The sequence below is a fragment of the Maniola hyperantus genome, chromosome 10, assembly GCF_902806685.2.
Source record: "Maniola hyperantus chromosome 10, iAphHyp1.2, whole genome shotgun sequence".
NCBI classification, from domain to species: domain Eukaryota; kingdom Metazoa; phylum Arthropoda; class Insecta; order Lepidoptera; family Nymphalidae; genus Maniola; species Maniola hyperantus.
The window spans coordinates 4,967,928-4,987,460 of NC_048545.1; the positions used below are offsets into that span (position 1 = coordinate 4,967,928).

Genomic DNA, 19,533 nt, shown 5'->3' on the forward strand with positions numbered 1-19,533 from the left:
AGGTAATTCGAAGATTTCCCATTTATAATACCTATGGGCAGTGATGTACCTAGGTTGTGGGTTGTACCTATAAATTCATTTGCTTTCTATAATAAAACTTAGGCACATGATACCTAGTTGTGAAACAAAATATTGTCTTAATTTAATATTGATCATTGTGAATCACTGATCAAAATATGTTTTCCATAAAAACAACGTCTAATTAGCTCATTAGGTCACCGTGCTTTACTTGATTTTGGATTACGGATAATTGTTAATGATGGCGTACGGTGGGGATGTATATAATGTGCTATTTTCATCCAAAGCAATTAAAAGCTGTCGAACTTTTGTAACTTACGCTATAGTAGTAAATATAACTTTCTTAGTTTCGATATTCGTAATCGATATGTCTGTGTCGACGTCAACATCTAGCTATTCTAGTGAGAGCCAATGGGACCCAGTTACCAGCAACGTGAACCCACAGAACGAACCGGTAATTAAATGATCCATACGATTATTATGAATAAGAAAGTCTTGCTGTCTGTTTGCCTGTCTGTCTATCTATATATCTATCTGTCTATGTGTCTGTCTGTCTGCTAGCTTTTCATCCCATCCAATTCAGAAATAGCTTTCATCCCAGAGGATGAAGATACCTATGCTATTTTAGTCTATCAAAGAGTTTCCACGGGATTTAAAAAAAACCTAAAACCATGCGGACGAAGTCGCGGTCATCATCTAGTATCCATCAATAAAAAATCGATTAAAAAAAGTTTTATAAAGATAGCATGCAATGCAATCCAATTAGCGTGACTCGCGCCCCACCTATTTATTATACGTTGATGGTTCTATATTGGAAGCCTTTCCGCAAGTCCCTACAATAACTGTACAAAGTTTCATCGCAACCGGATGAATGGTACAGGAACCCAGAAAAGAGAAAAATACAAATTTGCTTTCATTTTACATAATATTTAGATGTATTTAGATTTTATTAGAGATTAGGTACGTAATCTTGTAATTAATGTATCAAAATTTTTCTTTCCAGAGATTTCTGGTAGGACAAGCACAATCGTATAGACTCAACCCCGTGAACTGCAATGGCGCTAATGGCATCTTTACAGCACCGAAGCGACCCAACGTCACCAATGTTAACTGCATCAACAGCCAAAATCTATACTTCAATTCTCCCAACTACGTGAATCCAGGTACACCCAATGGATTACTCAGCCAAGAAATCAGATTCCAGAAAAATTACAACAGTCTTCATAATCCGGTTATGGTTCCTAACCCACGTAATGGACCCATCGTCCCTAGTGTAAATACGTGGGGGATAACCCCAACAGTGAGTGGAGATAGAATGATTTCTAGACCGACTTGGAATGTAAGCAAACCTGTAAGCGGTGGCGCAAAGAAGCCGAAACGAATTCGCACAGCTTTTACGAGCCAACAGATGATGGAACTCGAAAATGAATACGCAAGAACACGGTATCTTGATCGCAGTCGCCGAATAGAACTCTCGGAAGTACTCCACTTGAACGAGCGTACAATCAAGATTTGGTTCCAGAATCGACGAATGAAAGAGAAAAAGGATAGAGCGGAGAGGCTGGAAGACACTGAAGCTACAAGCACCACTGAGTCATCCGTAGATGCCAATGACAACGGGCCAGTTCAAATGATTATGTATGAACCTTTTCCTCATAACAGTATAGGCAGTCTGGATCGTGGGAACTATGTCGATCATTTTCAGCCAGTAGTTGCTGCCCCCATGCCGATGCAAAATGTAGGAGCCTCAGTAATTCCAGGCTGTCATGACGTCAACTGTTATCCTACATTTGTGCTGGACAATACTTCGCATTTAGCTCAACAATTTCAACAGAATAGCGGCCCGTTGCCAGTACATTGCCAGCAATTAAAAAACCAGTATCCAATTGATAGTAAAACCATACTACATGATTTCAAGGAGGAAATAGTTGAAAATTCCTCAAACATTTCGGAAAGTAGTACAAACAACACGTCTAAAAACGAAGAAGAACCAAATTGGGACTTATCTTGGATTCGCAGTATTCACCTTGAAGAAGAACTTCAAGAACAAAATTAATTTTTATTTTAATATTTTATAATAATGAAATATTTAATAGATATATTTTAATATTTTTTGTAATATTTACTTACTATAATGCCAAACTATTTGATAGGTAAATAAAATTAATATTTAAAATCCATTTTTTCATATTTTTTTTCATCCATATTTCATTATTATAATATAATTACTATGATGTTATAGGAATATAAATTAAAATGTTAATAAAAATTGAATTAGGGATAGAAATTTAACATATTCCTTATTTTTCATATAAAAATATTGCCTTAAAAGTTAGTTAAAAGCTTTGTTTTTCTAATATTTAACTTTTATGAGCCAAGTAATTAAAATCATATTTATCTAATTTTATTACATTATTTGACTTTCTTTAATTAAAGTATGTAAAAGGAAATACATTTATAGAATATAGAAAGATTTTTCATTCAAATAAACTTTTATAAAGTGCTTTTTTATTGTCACTGAATTTGCCACTTGTATCGAGAAGAACCAGCAAAAAACTCGGCGGTTTTCGAATATTAATTTACAATATTATGCCATGTTAGTAGGTAGATATAAGAAATCAATACAATCCCGCGAAATAATGGTAAGCACGACCCTTAGGTACCTATGAGGAATACAATGCAGAGAATCGTATAGCGTGCGGTAAAATATGTATCCTGAAAGGAAACGCAGCGTACTGCTAAATTGAACTAGAGTGAGGAAACCTGAGGAAATTTTCGCCATAGTTTACGGCAGTTAGCGAACTTGCAACAAAACGTCGAGACATCGACGTCACTGTCAGGCGTCAAATGTTACCTAAATTTGACGCTAGATAAGCTATCAAACGACTATTTTCCTTTGATTTCCCGTCACCTATAATATTTGGTAGATCGTCGATTCAAGATCAAACGGAGAGTTCCCTCACTCTCTACGTAGTAGTACATGCAAGTTCTTTGCTCACTCTAGTTCCCACTACTCTCGGTTTGATCCTGAATTGACGATCTGTCAAATATTTGACGCCTGCCAGTGCGTCGAAGCCCCGATGTTTTGTTATAAGTTCTGTCGTTCTGTGGCAAGTAGGTACTACTGCCGCGCAATACTCGGCAGTAGTATATTTAGACACCTTTATGTCAATTTCCTATATAATGACCCCATTTTATAAGATAAATAATAACTTATAACAATGCACACACACCTACCTACCTACTATTATCTATGTTGATAAATTACTAATTGATTTTATAATTAATTTGTTTTATTATTATCCATACTTCCATATCTTCTACACTTCTCTACATAGTATAAAATAAAGTCGTTTCCCGCGTCTGTATGTATGTATGAATGCGTAGATCTTTTGAACTACGCAACGGATTTTAATGCGGTTTTCACCAATAGATAGAGTAATTCAAGAGGAAGGTTTATAGCTATAGTTTAATTCTCAAAAAATTAGAGATTCCTAGAGCAATTGAAATAATGTGAATTAGGTCGGAAAAAATCCTCTTATTTGAGAGTTTCCGAAGCAATGACACCACATTAGTATCTACATTGCACCCATGCAAAGCCGGGGCGGGTCGCTAGTATACTATAAATAAAACTGTAACCGAACAATTTCTGTCTTACAGACCACAAAACATTTTTTTGGGATTTTTTGTCTGTCTGTCTGTGTCCGAATCACGCAAAAACCACTCAACGGATTTTAATGAAATTTAATACAAGTGGTAGCTGATAGCCAGGGTTGACATTTAGGGTAGTTTTTATTCCGAAAAAAATTAGGGACAATTCGGGATACGGGATCAAATTTTTTATCTATTTTACTCTATAACTCCGTCAAATATAAAAAAATCCACAATATTTTTCTTTACAAAACTTATACTGTCGGGTTAATACGATGTAAGTTTGGTGCAGATTTGATGAACAGTTTCGGAAATACCTCTATTTTACAAACGGGTAACAGCAAATCGACTGCGATCAATTTAATAGTTTAGTAAAAGCTTAGCATAATACATAGCATAAATAAGTACCTATAGCATACAATACATTTTCATTTCATCCCTGTTTACTTAGTACCTACCTAACAGGTTTGATTCCGGGGAAATATTGGTACGTGCCTAAATTTCTTAGTGCAATTCAATACGGGTTTCACTAGTATTCAGAACATTTCACGACTAATGTTTAAATAAGTAGGTATAACACATTAATACCTACCTATATTTTGTCCATATCCTCTACCTACCCATAATTAATAAATTATTTATAATATGTAAGTGCGAAAGTGTGTTGGTTTGTCCTTCAATCACGCTGCAACGGAACAACGGTTCGACGTGTTTTTTTGAGAGTGACATAGGCTACTTTTTATCCCGGAAAATTCCCACAGTACTTTTAAAAACCTAAATCCACGCGGACGAAGTCGCGGGCATCAGCTAGAACATCATACTAAAGGTAATTTCAACTTGCTATACGGGCTATACCTACAAATATTTGTGCCAACATACACGATGGAAAGTCGCGCGAAAAGAATGAGATGCGCGATGACGCGTGAACGTGCGCGGTTATTTGGAGGTTACGCTTCACATAAAATAAAAACGCGAGCCGCGCCGATCTGCGACAAGCCGCGCGCGACGTGCTGCGCTAGTGGGTTATGGCACTTATAGTACCTACTGTTTAGCAATGCCTCGCGAGGCTACCGTTCTTAGGTCCTGGGGTCGAAGGCATCTGCTAATTAATTATTTGTCCATCTTGTCTCATGTCCACAAACTCATTAAATGATTATTACCAATGTACCGAACTAATGAGTTGAAACTAAGATGTAGGTATTTCTTCTGCCCCAAATGGAATAATTAGTACCCGAAGACCCCAAATGACATATTCGTGTCTAATATGCAGTTGATAGTCAAATTAATGATTTCTTTAATAAATAATTAGTTAATGATAGGCAGTATTAGGGTAATTTGCTGACACTCAATTAATATGTTGAAATGATTTCTATAAATACGTTATAATTATATTTCAATGGTTAGTTTCTTTGTAATCTCAACTGATTGTGTAGCGTGTTTTAATTACAATTTTTGAACCTCATTCGAGTGAATATAATATAATGATGAGGTATTTGTTACTCAAGCAATTGAAAAGTGAGAAGGATTCGGAGATTAGTTCTCGAACAAGTCAAATGAAGGATATTATGCAAAATGTTATTGTAAGTAAAAGTATTATATTTTTATACTAGTTGGCTCGCCCCTGCTTCGCACGGGGAGCGTATACCTAATTCATAGACTTCAGAATGTTAATATTGACTGTGAATATTAGTAGGTATATTCATCTATGTTCAAGTGTTCATAATATCTTAAAGTCCGATTATGAAATGAAAATGTGTCCCGTATTGACATTGTACTTTATACACGTAGCTAGCTACATCTAAAAAAATTACATTATAGCATTGTTAGTAAAACAACGAAAAATAATGCTTTAAAATATTTTCCATCCATTAAAGTAAATTCGACCTGTTCAGCGTGAAGCATGCATCACAGACAGACAGGCAAAAATTAAAAAACTATTTTGGACTCTTAGATTAAATTTTTCAAAATACAATGTATTATAGGAAACGTCCAGTTATCGTATTATTATAGGTAGGTACCTACCTTTTATTTATTTATTTTATCTTTTTTAATTAATAATATAAAAACATTCCCTATGTGTTCAAGTTTAATCAAGTTATATGAAGGCCAATGTTGTAAATTGCGCACGCATCGCATTTTTAGGGTAGGTACCTACCGTATTAATACTTTTTAAAAACATCAAATGGTTTAATAGTCTCTTAATTTTTTTTTTAATTAAAAAAAAATCATTAAACAGGTTGAAATGATACGTAATACTTAATATTATATTCATTTTTGTGTTTCAGGTAAAATCAAAATATTTCCAAAACTGTACAGCAAAAAAATCTAGAAGGTTTCGAAGTGCTTTCACTACTGAGCAAATAGATTATCTAGAGAGAGAATTCAGGAAATTTCCTTATATCGGAAGTGGAACCCGTAAAGAAGTTGCAAGCAAACTAAATATACCGGAAAGAGCCGTAAAGATTTGGTTTCAAAATCGTCGGATGAAAGAAAAGAAGGAAAGTCTTAACAAAGAATTTGATGTTGAAGACCTAAGTAAAGATGCAATTAAGTTCACTAACGAGCCATTATATAATCGGCAATCAAGTTATGATCATCGTCCTTTTATCAATTCATTTGAACAAGCGAAAAGAAGGAATATTGTCAACTATTCGGATAAACCAATTGCTCAGACAACCACAGCTAATAAAGAAAAAGTATGTTCGTCTAATAAACCTACATCCAATGCTAATGAAGTCGTAAGAACAAACAACATTAGCAAATCAACATTTGCCGCTACTAAAAATCCCATTAATGTAAATGCAGTGCCTGTGACCTGTCAAAAAGTAAAAGGTAAATCAAATGGAGCTCCCTTAGCAGAAACTAAGCAGAAAAATGTATGCATCGCTCCTTCTAAGAATCAGACTCAAGGTCCTGCAAGTAATTGTCCATTAACTAAAACTCAACTCAAGTCTAACATCGATCAAGATATTCCCCAGGATTTATCATCAAAAAATTCAATGAACAAGTTGTATCCACACCAACCACATCATTATCCAGTAAATTCTATGCCTGGTTCAGGGTTTGTGCCATTTCATATGCAGAGCTCTTATCCACCTCCTCCTTTGCCACCTGGTAACGTGGTTTGGAAGCCAGTTAATATGCTGCCAACCCTACCTGTACCACATTCAACAGCTGTATCAATTGGTATTCCTCAAAATAGCGCAGGAGTGCATTTAGTCAATAACCATCACATAAATAGTTGCAATTGTAACTGTCATGGATCCCTCGTACAGTGTTTCAACCACAACGCAAGACCATACCCACAATATATTGTAGCAATACCTTTTATTAATCCTCCTAAATAATTCTTATTATTATTAATGGCCTTAGCAAGTAAGGCCCTTACTCAATGATAATAATTAATATTGTATTTATGTAAAAAGTATATGCACACTTCTTATAAAAACATGATTTATGTTTGTAATAATTCTTTGTCAAAAATATCCGTAAGCTATAATGTTATCTAAACAATGCGAATTTTTTTATTTGTAAGGACATACCTACCAAAGCATTTTGTGAGCTATTTGTAAATAATTTATTGCAATAGGTATTAATTTTCAAAATATATTTATTGTATTAAAAATGCTTGTTTTATATTAATTTTCAACATATTTTTAATTTATTAAAAATGCTTGTTATATTATTAAAAAATCTTTATTAAAATACATCAACAGTTTATTTATTACAGCATTTTATTTTACTTACCTCTTAATACCTACTTAGGCTTACCTCTTAATAATACTTTGTTTACTTTGTTAATCTCACTTAATTTTTAAATAAATTTTCACATTTTCTAACATTATATTATTATTAGCATACAAACAGGAAATACAGAATTCAGGCATAAATAAAATTATTAACGGAAAATAAATCACTTTTATAGACATAAAATAGAATAGTAACATTACATATAAAAAGTAATTAAGTCAGATAAAGATAGATTTTTATAAAATTAACATTTAAAAATGTGTAATAATAATATATTAGTCGTACTTTTTTGATAAGTCTAAATATTACAAATTACAATTGACTGAGTATTATCATACCTTAACGACTATCGTCGACTGCACTAATACTCATGCCTATTAATATGTTTGTAAATAAGCTATAACTTAGTATACAATAAATTAAATCTACTAAACATAATAATATTATAAAAATTTCATAGAGTCTATGTATATTTACTTACAAATATTATATCATACTTTCAAATAAAAATACTTATTTAAAAATAACTTAAATCTGACCAATTAGAGACCTCAGATTCAATAGTATTTTGTTGCTCCTGAACGTACTGGTTATTATCCACGTTTAAGTACATGTATTCAGGAACACCTGAATAGGAGTAATATTGTGTCGGATTAAGAGTTGCACCATTGTTATAATAGCCATTAGTATATTGTGTTGGCATACTATAACTCCTATAATCGAAAGGGACATAGTTCTGGTAACCAACTCCGCAGGCCTGATGAAAGGTTTTGCAATTTTCCTCATAAGAATAGTGGTAAGGCTGTGATTCCGTATTGGTATGGGCATTATTGTTACGAATTGACTGTTCGATGTAACTGTTGTTTGATTGGACGTACTGATCTTCACTCTTGAGCTGTATCGGAATCCCTGATGGAGGTGTAACTGGTTCAGGGGCGACATATTCGCTAGACGAATCGTTACTTGACTCTGAGCACTCTTTCTTGTCTTTCATTCTTCTGTTTTGAAACCAAACCTTGACACATTTTTCACCGATCTTCAAATGTTCCGCGAGCTCCTTGCGACGTTCCGCATCTACGTATTTTGTGCGGGCAAATGTTTTTTCTAACACCCTCAGCTGATCTGTTGTATAAGCAGTTCGATTACGCTTGGATTTCTTCTTTATAGTTTTCTTTACTGTGTCTGAAATGGATAAAAGGATAACTATAATTAAATCTATATATAAAAAGGTAAAGCTAACTTGACTGATCCATCAACACATAGCCACAGTTCACGACAGTTAGGAAAGGAACTCCTAACAAAACGTCGAGGCTTCGACGTCACTGGCAGGCGTCAAATGTTACTAAACCATTATTTTGATGCGTATAGCCCTAAGGTAGCCCTATTTTTCTATGATTTCACTTCACCATAGACTAATATTTGACATTAGTCGATTCAGGATCAAACCGAGGATCCTTCCTAAGTCATAATAGCTATCTGCATCCCAAATTTCAGTCCGATCCGTCCAGTAGTTTGAGTTGTAAGTTGATAGATTAGTCAGTCAGTCAGTCACCTTTTCGTTTTATAAGTAGATATTATATATTTAGATTATTAACAGCTGAGAATTACCTTTATTAAACGCCTTGTGTTGATTTGATTCTGGCCAACTGTGCATGAATGGTCGGTTTTCCCAGCAATTAATCTGCGATAAAACAAAATAAAATAAGCACAATACATTTTAAGGTTTGATTTAGAGTAGGTACATATAAAGTGACGCGCCCGTGGTGGTGGTATGAAAAACGTAGTGATTATATTCTCTTTGGTGGTATGCTGCAGCCGTTTTGTTGCCAATCATATTTTGCATAGCATGAATTATTTCAACGATGCCATGGTAAGTAATATAATGAAGTATTGGCTCATGATAGCACAGGTACGCCCGCCGTACCTACCTAAAACTTTTGAAATGTCCTAGGTCGTAGATCACTAAGTTACGAACTTGGTGATCTATTATAATTAGTTATGATGTGAAAGTAACTTGAATAACATTGTAACATGACTGTAACATTATTCTACAAAGGCATACCTATCTATTATGGAAACGAAATTATGATAAATTCATTACGAAATAGAAAGCTTGAAATATGAGGCAATCAAGACTACGACGTGAGTGTAGCAGTTTGATTAGTTTTAACGTGTAACTACAAAATATACTAAGACTAATAAATTATATAAAAAAGCATATTAATATATTTCATACCTCATCCTTTATTTCACTCAAAGGCGTAACCGTCATTAACACGTTTTGGTACATTTCAAAGGTGGATTAATTAAACAATAAAACAAATAAAATCACGACGCAAAAACGCTTCCAACGGAAAGGTTTGACATACAATATTGACGACTGCAAAATATTTGTTCGAAGCACCTGACATATTTTATGAATCTACCCACTCCGTAGCGTATGAAACTAGGAATCAACTTAGCTCAATACGGTAGCGATGGTGTCATTTTAAAATACACCTAATTGCTCAAATATTAGAAGCTTCTAACCATGTCAATCGATCACACTCAATATCTTCTCAGTTTTTTTGGGTTCCATACCTCAAGAGAAAAAACGGAAAATGTGGCAGGTAGGTAGGTCTTATAGCAGACATAAGGGGCAAAATCTGAAAACCGTGAATTTAAGGTTACATCACACAAAAAAAAAATTGTGGTCATGAACTAATAATTATTAGGTATTTTCAATTTTTGAAGTTGGATAACTAGGTATATCAAGTGGGGGTATCATATGAAAGGGCTTTACCTGTGCATTCTAAAACAGATTTTTATTTATTTTCATGCGTCATAGTTTTTGAATAATCGTGCAAAATGTCGAAAAAATACGACTGTAGTACGGAACCCTCGGTGCGCGAGCCTGACTCGCACTTGGCTGGTTTTTTTGTAATGATTCATTTGTTTCAGGAAGCTTATACTGCAAGGAACTAAAAGGAAAAGAAAAAAAGGTAAGCTCATTTTATTAAAATAATTTAGGCGCGTTGTGCTACATACCTAATATAAAAGTATAATTATTATGAATGTACTTATATTCCTTATATTATACCTTATTTGTTACTTTCTATATCTTACATGCATAATATTATGTTGATACCTACATAATATATTGATTTTGGGCTAATCAATAAGCATACCCACGGCGATTGAAAGCAAAGTTATTGTCGGTTTGACAAAGTAAGTGTAGGTTAGTGAACAATTGCTTAATACACACAAAAAATAATAGTGAAATTATACTTATCTTTATATATAAAAATGAATTGCTGAATGTGTTGCTGATCGCAAAATCTCGAGAACAGCTGAACCGATTTCGCTAATTCTTTTTTCATAATATTGAAGTATCGGGGATGGTTCTAACGGAGAGAAAATTAAAAAAAAAACCTGAAAAAGAATCGACTGTTAGGCGTTACGAAGTTCGCCGGGGCAGCTAGTTTATAATAAAAGTTCACTTAGGTACCTGAAGGAAGATGAAAAGTAACGGAGTAGGTATTATTAATTCGGACCTCTAATTACAATGTAAACAAATTAATGATAACTATGCGAACCCTTTCGAATTACTAATTAAGGATTAAAAACAGCCAATGGAAATTTGTTTTGCACCTGGGGAGGGAGTGGTTCTAATTACCTAAATACATTCTTATATAAGGGTTAATTTTTCTATAATTATGATCACTTTTCTCTAACATCTATTAGTAGTCAGTTTAAAATATAACGCATTTTTTTAAATAAAAATGTTACATATTAATAGATTACCGGTGAAGTTGGATAGCAGCCCTGGCGCAAGTTCTGTTCAGTACGAAAAATCTCGAGAGTTCATAGTAAGTACTTACCTATATGAAAAAATTGCGCAAGTGTGTTTGTCCGTCTGTTAGGTACATTACAAGGCCATCCGTTAAATCGTATTTAACAAAATTTAATACACAGTTCCCGATTATATACCTACCTAGGCTACTTTTTATCCCGAATATAATCAAGGACTTTATCTATAAAAAACATTTTTTGGAACTGTGTTAAAATATGTACTAAGTAAATTTTGTTTTAATATCCAGCTGTAAGTTATGGAAATGATATCTTTGTTTTTTAATGATGATTGTTTGTTTTGTTCATTTCAGATACGAGAGAATTTTCCTCCAGAACAGACCATAATATTTGATGACACAAGCTACCAATATATCAATCAGGTGCGTATTGTGTAGTACCTTCTTATTCTTTTAACTGTTACGTGATTGTTTTAATACGTACCTACTCGGATCTCTTCTATCCTCTCAATAAACTTCGAGCTAAGAATTAACGGAACGAAACGAGACGGAATAATTATACGGATTTTTTTTCGCTCGTGAGTTTAGTAGGTAGGTATAGAACGAGATGTCAATACGCGTTTTGTCTGTATATTCGCTTATCTATCTTCTTCTTCAGTCCGCGAAAGGTTCAGGACATGAGGGGAGGAGACGCGTTGACTGAAGACATCCCTTCCACGAAGAAATGATTCTCAGAAATTCCATCCGTGTAAATAGGATATCTAGTAGGATAGCTAGGCTAGTAGGATAATTTCTGAGCTTCTTACACTGGAATTCATATTAAAGATAGGGGTAAGGATAGGGGTTTCTTTAGAGGACGACTCAAAGGACATGTGGTCATATTCAACCTTTGTGCAATGCATTAAAATCAAAATCCTTTGATTTTTATCGTTTTGTATTTTATGTCCTTTTTCTTGTACCTTTATTTGTATTTAAATTTATTATTAATTATCTAGTTAGTGTAAGTGGCACTGCCGTTCTAATAAGATATAAAAAAATAAAAATAAAATAAATATAATTAAGGTTATGTATAACACATTTCATCTGAATCGTCCTCTAAAGAAGCCCCTATCTTGACTATGAATTCCAGTGTAAGTTGATTTCAACATTTTGCAACATTTTTTTGATATTATTTCGTAAACAGAATTTGGTATAATAATAAAAGTAGAACATCATTTAATTTTCAGAATGCCAATAACATACAAAACTGGATTAAGGGATGTCAAGTATTGGGATTTATACCAGATGAGGAAACATCGGTGAGTAAAATATTTTTTTTTACGTTTTAAATGTAATTTTTTTTAGGATTATGTCTGTTCTGTCGTGTCTGTCAAGAAACCTATGGGATACTTTTCGTTGACCTGTTGACCGTTGATAATCATACAATATGGCAGGTAGTTAGGTCTTATAGCAGACGTAAAGAGATAAATCCGAAAACCGTTAGGTACCTACGTCACAAAAAACTTACCTGAATTTTAAGTAAGCTTTACCTGTATATTCTAAAACAGATTTATATTTATTTTTATGCATGATAGTTTTGGATTTATCGTGCAAAATGTCGAAAAAATACGACTGTAGTACGGAACCCTCGGTGCACGAGTCTGACTCGCAGTTGGCCAGTTTTTTAAATATTAATTATATTCATCCATTTCGTTTCAGTTTTGAATGAAACATTTTTTAACGAAGTTCTGCCTATTTAAATCAAACTTTTTATAGTGATGGCGCTACTTCTGTAGTACACATCTAGAGTCTAAACTAAATCAAATAGACAGAACTAAATCTAGTGTTATCCTTATCCGCAGGGAAGAGATATCAAAACATTTAAATTAGTTTTGAGATTGTGTACAAAAGAGTTAGCACCATAATTCTGTTGGTCTCATTTATGACGAGATTAGTTTTCTGACGCATGAAGGGGCGGAAAACGGCAATGTTCAGATCATCAAAAAAAATCACCCATTAACTTACCGGCTTTGGACAACGTAGCTTTATGCTTTGACTGAGAATTAGAAGCGAAAGAGGCCATACAACACTCAGTTAATTTTTTTATGGTCCTTTCGTGATTTCTTAAATAAGGAAATTACATAAATTTTCCTGCTTCTTTAGTAGTGAGATTTATGTGATTAGGATAATACACGTCATTGTTTTAATCTTACAAATAATAGTAATCTACTATTTTATAACAATCTTGCCCATTTTCCATTTATCTATCTACTAAAGATCGATAAAGGACTAATTTATTACGGCAAAGGTAAATTTTGATTTACATATTAAATAAATGTTTTTAACTAATCATTTTTAATTTTTACCATTTTATGAATTTCAGGTCAATTTCCCGGCTCAAAGTTGCTGTAACTGCTCCTTGAATTATCAAAATCAACGAACGTACGCGAGCAGTCCTTACAAATATAATTATTCAAGTGAGTATTTTACTAGCTTTTTGCCCATGACATCGTTCGCTTAGAATTTATGTGCTTTTGACTAAGAGGTGTGAAAATAAAACAGACAGAGAGGCATACTATCGCATTTTAAATAAGTAGGTACTTTTGTTATAAAGAATGGACAAGTTTTATTATATAAAGGAAGGAAGGATACGGATAATTGATACAAGTATGGATTTCAAAGTTTCTTTTCCAAAATAACCATTCAATTTATATTAATGTATCACACATTATTTGGTAAAGTAAAAAAAATACTATAAAATTATTCACAAAATTAAACATTATTAAAAATTTATACTTAAACTAACTAAAGTGTAGATATACTTTTCAAACTAAAAAATCATATTTTTTAAAAATTCTATTTTTACAGGTAAGCCAGCACAAAACACACTGAAAGTTAACTTGAAACGAAAGCGAAAGAGAACAATATTTACAACGGAACAAATAGTTTTTCTTGAAGGAGTGTTCCAGAGGAAACCTTATATCACCCGAGAAGAAAGAGTAGCGGTTATGAACAGAGTGCAATTAACTGAGAAAGCTATTAAAATATGGTTTCGAAACCGTCGGCGTATGACTGATAAAAAATCTGTAGAATATGCATCTGATTCACCATCATCTATCGATACTACAGACTCATTTTCAACCAGGTTGGCGTTCATTGAAACACAAATAGAAGAAAACACAGATGGAAATGGCTACGTAACATTAAATGACCATGTAATGAGTGAGTTAGCTAGTGTTATACATGATTATCTATCTAAAGACGTAAGCTTTAGTGACTCGGAATCCCTTTCGAATTCAACAGTAACCGAAGACCTTGTAATGTATGAACCTATATCACCAGCCTCTGATTATAATATCATACAAATCTCATGAAAATAGATTCAAATGTGGTTTCTTAGACTTTTAGTTGGTATAAATTAAGTAGCTAGTTTATATAATTTAGTTATTTTTCCCAGTAATTATGCAATTGTCTAGGTACATTTCTGTATGAAATTCCTATTTAGTGATAAATATATTATTATAAGGTAATAATATTGTTTAATATTTATTAAGTGAATAAAGTAATCTAAATGACATAAAATATCTTTACTATTAAAAACTATTTACATAAACCTTAATAATAAACAACAATTTTATAATTTATAGGAAAGTTTTCTCTTAATACTATTTATTTTATTATTATTATACATTTTCAAATGATATATTTCAAGCTCACCATAATATTCTAATTACAAAGATATGTATGAGGAGTATTTACTTGTTGAAGTAGATGCTTGTTGACTTGACGGTTCGGATGACCCCAAATAAGAAAAATAGGGGTCTGGAGGCAATGTAAGCCCAGTTCGTGTATGTAAAGCGCTATCATCGTATGTAGGAGTAGCTAATGTAGGCATAGTGGTGCTGAATCCATATGCTTCAGTAGTTGGAGTATGCATTACTACTCCGTTTGAAAGTGTGCTGTAATAAGTAGCTCCAGTCGAATAGCGTGTCACATCTTCGCATAGTTTTAAGTTGGGGCCATTTGGAACGTAACTGTCGGATTGTAGACTTGAGATTGTATGTGAACTCGGTTGCAGTGATTCATCGTTGTTGTATCGATAAACCTCGGGCATCGGTGAGTAAGCGCTTCTACTTGCTCCTGTGGAGTAGTAAGACGAATAAGACAGGTTGGGCGTATATGCTGGCAATTCGATTGTGCTCTGAGGTCCTTTAATAACTGTCTTCAGTGCATTAACTGATGAGTACTCCGGTGGTCGTGAAAGTGCCTCATTGGAAGTTATATAAATTTTATGATGACTCGCGTGGCTTTCTGAAAGTAAACGTCTGTGACGGTCATGACCACCGCAGCTTCTTCCATGACTCATTTTGTGATCTTGAATCGGTGACATTTCCTTGGAACTTGATGGGCTGTTATCATCAACTGAGGAGCTTGGTTTATTGTGTTTATTGTCCTTTTTGTACTTCATACGCCTGTTTTGAAACCATATTTTGATTTGACGTTCTGACAGCTGTAAGTAGTTTGCTAACTCGATACGTCTTGGACGGCAAAGGTAGCGGTTTTGATGAAATTCATTTTCTAATTCAACTAGTTGTGAACTTGTGTAGGCAGTTCGGGCACGTTTAGTGAAACCTTTCGGATAAGATGACGAATCTGTAGACATATCTGAAAAATGAAATAAAATTATTTCAGTAGGTATTAAAAATTTAGACTAGTATTGTTTCTGACTAAATTTTTTTTGTACCAATTATTATTACCAACCCAAAATAACATTACTCGAGCTTCTAGCATAATAAAAAAATCTAGATCATGCCCGCAACTTTGCCTGTGTGGATTTAGTGTTTTTAACGCATGGGCCGTGAAAAGCTCACTGTCAGGCAGATAGACAGACACATTTTTTCATTTATAATGTTATGGATTGATTTGAGAATAATTAAACTTTAAAGTAGAAAACCTGTGAAAGTTATTGCTACTAAGGTGCGATTACACCTGTAAGTTTTACTTACGTAAGTAGCTTGCGTAATTAATTGACAACGAAGTTACTATTGTAAATGTACTTATGAGAGTGTTTACATTAGTAAATTTGTCCTGTAAGTTAATCTTGTAAGCTACTTATGTGGGTAAAACTTGTAGGTGTATCCGCGGCCTAACTCTACATGTAATCAAACAAGAAAAAACCTTCTTCAAATATTACCGTTGGACAAAGACGATGTGTTGATTATTTGATTGCTTACAATAGAGGATTTGCTACACCATGTTGAACTCTGAAACACCGGAAGTTACAATTTAAGTAAAATACACTATTTAAAAAATGTGACCACCTTAGGCTATGCTTAATAATGTAATAAATCAAATTCAGCCTATATTTCTTAATTGCTACTATCTATGACTAAATTAAATTGTCATTATGAATCCGGTTGTTCTGCGGTAAATCACATCAATGTGGCTAACGTTCTTGTCTTAATTAGGTATACAGGCCTACCTGTATGTTTACACAAATAAGGTTCAGAATTGGTATAACTTTAATTTACCTGACTGGGAAAACTTGATTCGCTGGCGTCGTTTGCCTCTTCTTCAGGATTTTTTACGACATCGTTGCCCAAATCACTTATTTGGCATCGAACAGGTTTTGTTTCTGGGTAGCTTCTGTCGTAAATATTTTGGTTTCGAATTTCTGAATCGTTTGAAGGGAAAAAATCATCGCTCTTAGTAATATGGTGATCTGATAGCACCTCTTCAGTGCCTGATCCATAGTTGTTATTAGGACTGTTGCTTATGTTATCATATTGTGGTATATGATATTCGTATCTAGGTTCTAACAGATTTTCTTGGTTTGTAGATATATTATAAGATTGCTGTAATCCAAGAATGTCGTGTATACTGAAACCGGTTGAATCTCTGGAGTTGTAATCTTGCACGAATGGCACTTGACTTGATAACGAGGTAAGGACTTCTGCTTTGCAATCCGGGAACGAATTCTCAGGAGGATTATAATTGACTCCCTCAGAAAGTATGTCCTCAACTCCATGGGATGTGAGTGAATTTATTTTGTATAGTTTTTTCTGAGGAAACTCATAATTTTGCGGTTGAGTAGCTTCGGTTGAGAATTCAGATGATACAGAATCCGTGGAATCTTCATGCGATTGCAGGCTGGGTGGTGGCGACGGAGTTGTAGACATATTATAGATAGACACTCTTTGGCACACCTCTTTTCGTAAGCGTCTCGTAGTATGTCGTCACAGATGCACAATCACTGAGCACTAAGGCGACCGAACCGTTAAAGATTTGTTTACTAAATGCTTTTTTGTTCACCTGAGTATCGTTAATTTGGTAATGACTTTGTTCGTTTGTGTGCCACATTTTGACGTGACTGATTTCTTTGTGTGCTAACGATAAGACGGACATACCGGGTTTCTGATAGTAAACCAACACAAGATAATAGGTTAAAATATATTTCGGTAGCTTGTCAGTACTCCTTACTAAAACTACTTACTTAAGATGCTCTCTAACGATAATTTGAAATAATATCTTGGAACTCATTTTTCTAGTAGCTGGGAACACATAGCATATATACACATAGCTTAACATAAAATGTATCTATTACGATAAACCAACAGTTGAATACAATTTGAGTGGCTCTTTGATAATCAATATCCATACTAATTACTTACGCATAATATACCTACTAACACACAGGAGCACACTAGAGTTTGTGACCCTATTAGAAGCGGCGAATTGGAGGCCCGACGAGTACCAAATGAGACCCCGTTTAGTTTTGGTGTATTTTAGGGATTTGATCCTTATCCGTTCAGGGATGGAGGGGGTTCCTAAAGAAGTCATTGTTAGCGCAAGCGTAGTGAGCGCGATTCGTTAATTTCGCAGAAATGATCCTATGGCATACAATAAATTTACAACCTTTAGTTTCTATAAGGGGGCCTCCAATACCAAATCGACTCACACAGATCTTAATTTGGCATAACAATAACATTGTACTAGTAGATACTTACTTCTCAATATTTGGAGGTCCCCTATTGATTGATTGATTTATTGGATGAAACGTACATAGCCACTGGGTTTCGGCATTTCGGGGGCCCCATCAGGCAGGGGGCCCTGTGCTCATAGCCCGGTATCCACCAGAGCGGAGATTTGTTTAACAGACCAATCACATTATTGATAGATAACAAAAAAAAATATGATGTCATCTAAATATAGAAAAGGAAAAGGTGACTGACTGACTGACTGACTGATTTATCAACGCACAGCTCAAACTACTGGACAGATCGGGCTGAAACTTAGTATACAGATAGATATTATGACGTAGGCATACGCTGAAAAAGAATGTTTGAAAATTCAACCCCTAAGGGGGTGAAATAGGGCTTCAAAATGTGTGTAGTCCTCGCGGATGAAGTTGTGAGCATACGCTAGTTTGACAACAATCTGAATGGCCTTCGCTCATCTCCGCTCTGGTGGATACTTACCGGGTCTAAAGATGGAACGTGGCGGAACTGCTCATGTTATAACTGCCTAGGTACTTACTTTATTTATTCAAACTCAGTAGGTATACCTAATATCATAAATTAATGCACTAAATGTCTGCTGGATTCGAGCTCTTTACGATTGCGGAATGTCCCTACAGGGGCTAATTGCATTTTTGTAACAAATAATTTCCCCAACGCCACGTGACGGGTGACGTGTAACCACAACTTGCGCAAGTGGCAGCGATGTGGATCACCTGCCTACATACCTATCTACCTATCACCTACGCTGATACTAAGCTCGTTAAGATAATAATAAAACCTGATTCCATTTTAGACAGTTAATTATTATATTTATCTAGGTATACCGTATACTGTAGTAACAGGGAGGTAGCGGTACCTACTTACTCGTAACGATTCCGTACTCCGTAGTGTACCTATAGTCCGCAACAGGTTGAGCTGGTAACCGGGGTATGAGGCGGGGGGACGCCCCGCACACTCGCATGTCACCCGCGCTCGCCAGCAACGGGTTAGTGCGGGGGCTGTGCGGGTGTGCGTGGCGTTCCCTCCCCGACTGCCATCTGGACCTGTCGCTTACTATAGGTATTTATTTAAAATTAAAGTTAACTTAGTATAAGGTTGCCTGCCCACTGAAGCGGAGCGGAGCGGAGCGGAGCGGAGATGTGTTGAGCAGACCAATCAGATCGCTAAATAACGTGATAATTTTATTCCGTCATAATATGACAAAACTCTGATTGGTCAACTATACACATATCCGCTCCGCTCCGCTTCGGTGGATAGGCATCCTAAATCGGCCAAAATTTTGTGGAAATGCCATTATGAGGGTTCAGTATGCGAAGGGCGCCAACTCG

At 34.7% G+C, this 19,533-nt stretch overlaps 3 protein-coding genes and 1 long non-coding RNA gene across 4 annotated transcripts; 3 read left to right on the forward strand and 1 right to left on the reverse strand.

The window, feature by feature from the left end:
- Positions 1-385: 385 nt before the first annotated feature.
- Positions 386-2,152, forward strand: LOC117986096 (uncharacterized). Its single transcript, XM_034972920.2, has 2 exons — positions 386-472; positions 1,022-2,152. The coding sequence occupies exons 1-2, from the start codon at positions 386-388 to the stop codon at positions 2,072-2,074; spliced, it is 1,140 nt and encodes a 379-aa protein (XP_034828811.1). The 3' UTR covers positions 2,075-2,152.
- A 2,995-nt stretch (positions 2,153-5,147) lies between these two features.
- On the forward strand, positions 5,148-7,016 carry LOC117986097 (protein zerknuellt 1-like). Its single transcript, XM_034972921.2, has 2 exons — positions 5,148-5,249; positions 5,955-7,016. Exons 1-2 carry the CDS (start codon positions 5,151-5,153, stop codon positions 7,014-7,016), a joined length of 1,161 nt encoding a protein of 386 aa, XP_034828812.1. The 5' UTR covers positions 5,148-5,150.
- Positions 7,017-7,343: 327 nt separating this feature from the next.
- Positions 7,344-17,365, reverse strand: LOC117985968 (uncharacterized). Its single transcript, XM_034972769.2, has 6 exons — positions 16,718-17,365; positions 16,381-16,450; positions 14,946-15,851; positions 9,656-9,717; positions 9,028-9,100; positions 7,344-8,601 (listed from the first exon to the last, which is right to left on the reverse strand). Exons 1-6 carry the CDS (start codon positions 17,363-17,365, stop codon positions 7,937-7,939), a joined length of 2,424 nt encoding a protein of 807 aa, XP_034828660.2. The 3' UTR covers positions 7,344-7,936.
- LOC117986099 (uncharacterized) lies at positions 10,362-11,603 on the forward strand. The gene is made up of 3 exons (XR_011237263.1): positions 10,362-10,400; positions 11,198-11,267; positions 11,562-11,603. It is a non-coding gene; the product is annotated as an uncharacterized lncRNA (long non-coding RNA).
- Positions 17,366-19,533: the final 2,168 nt, after the last annotated feature.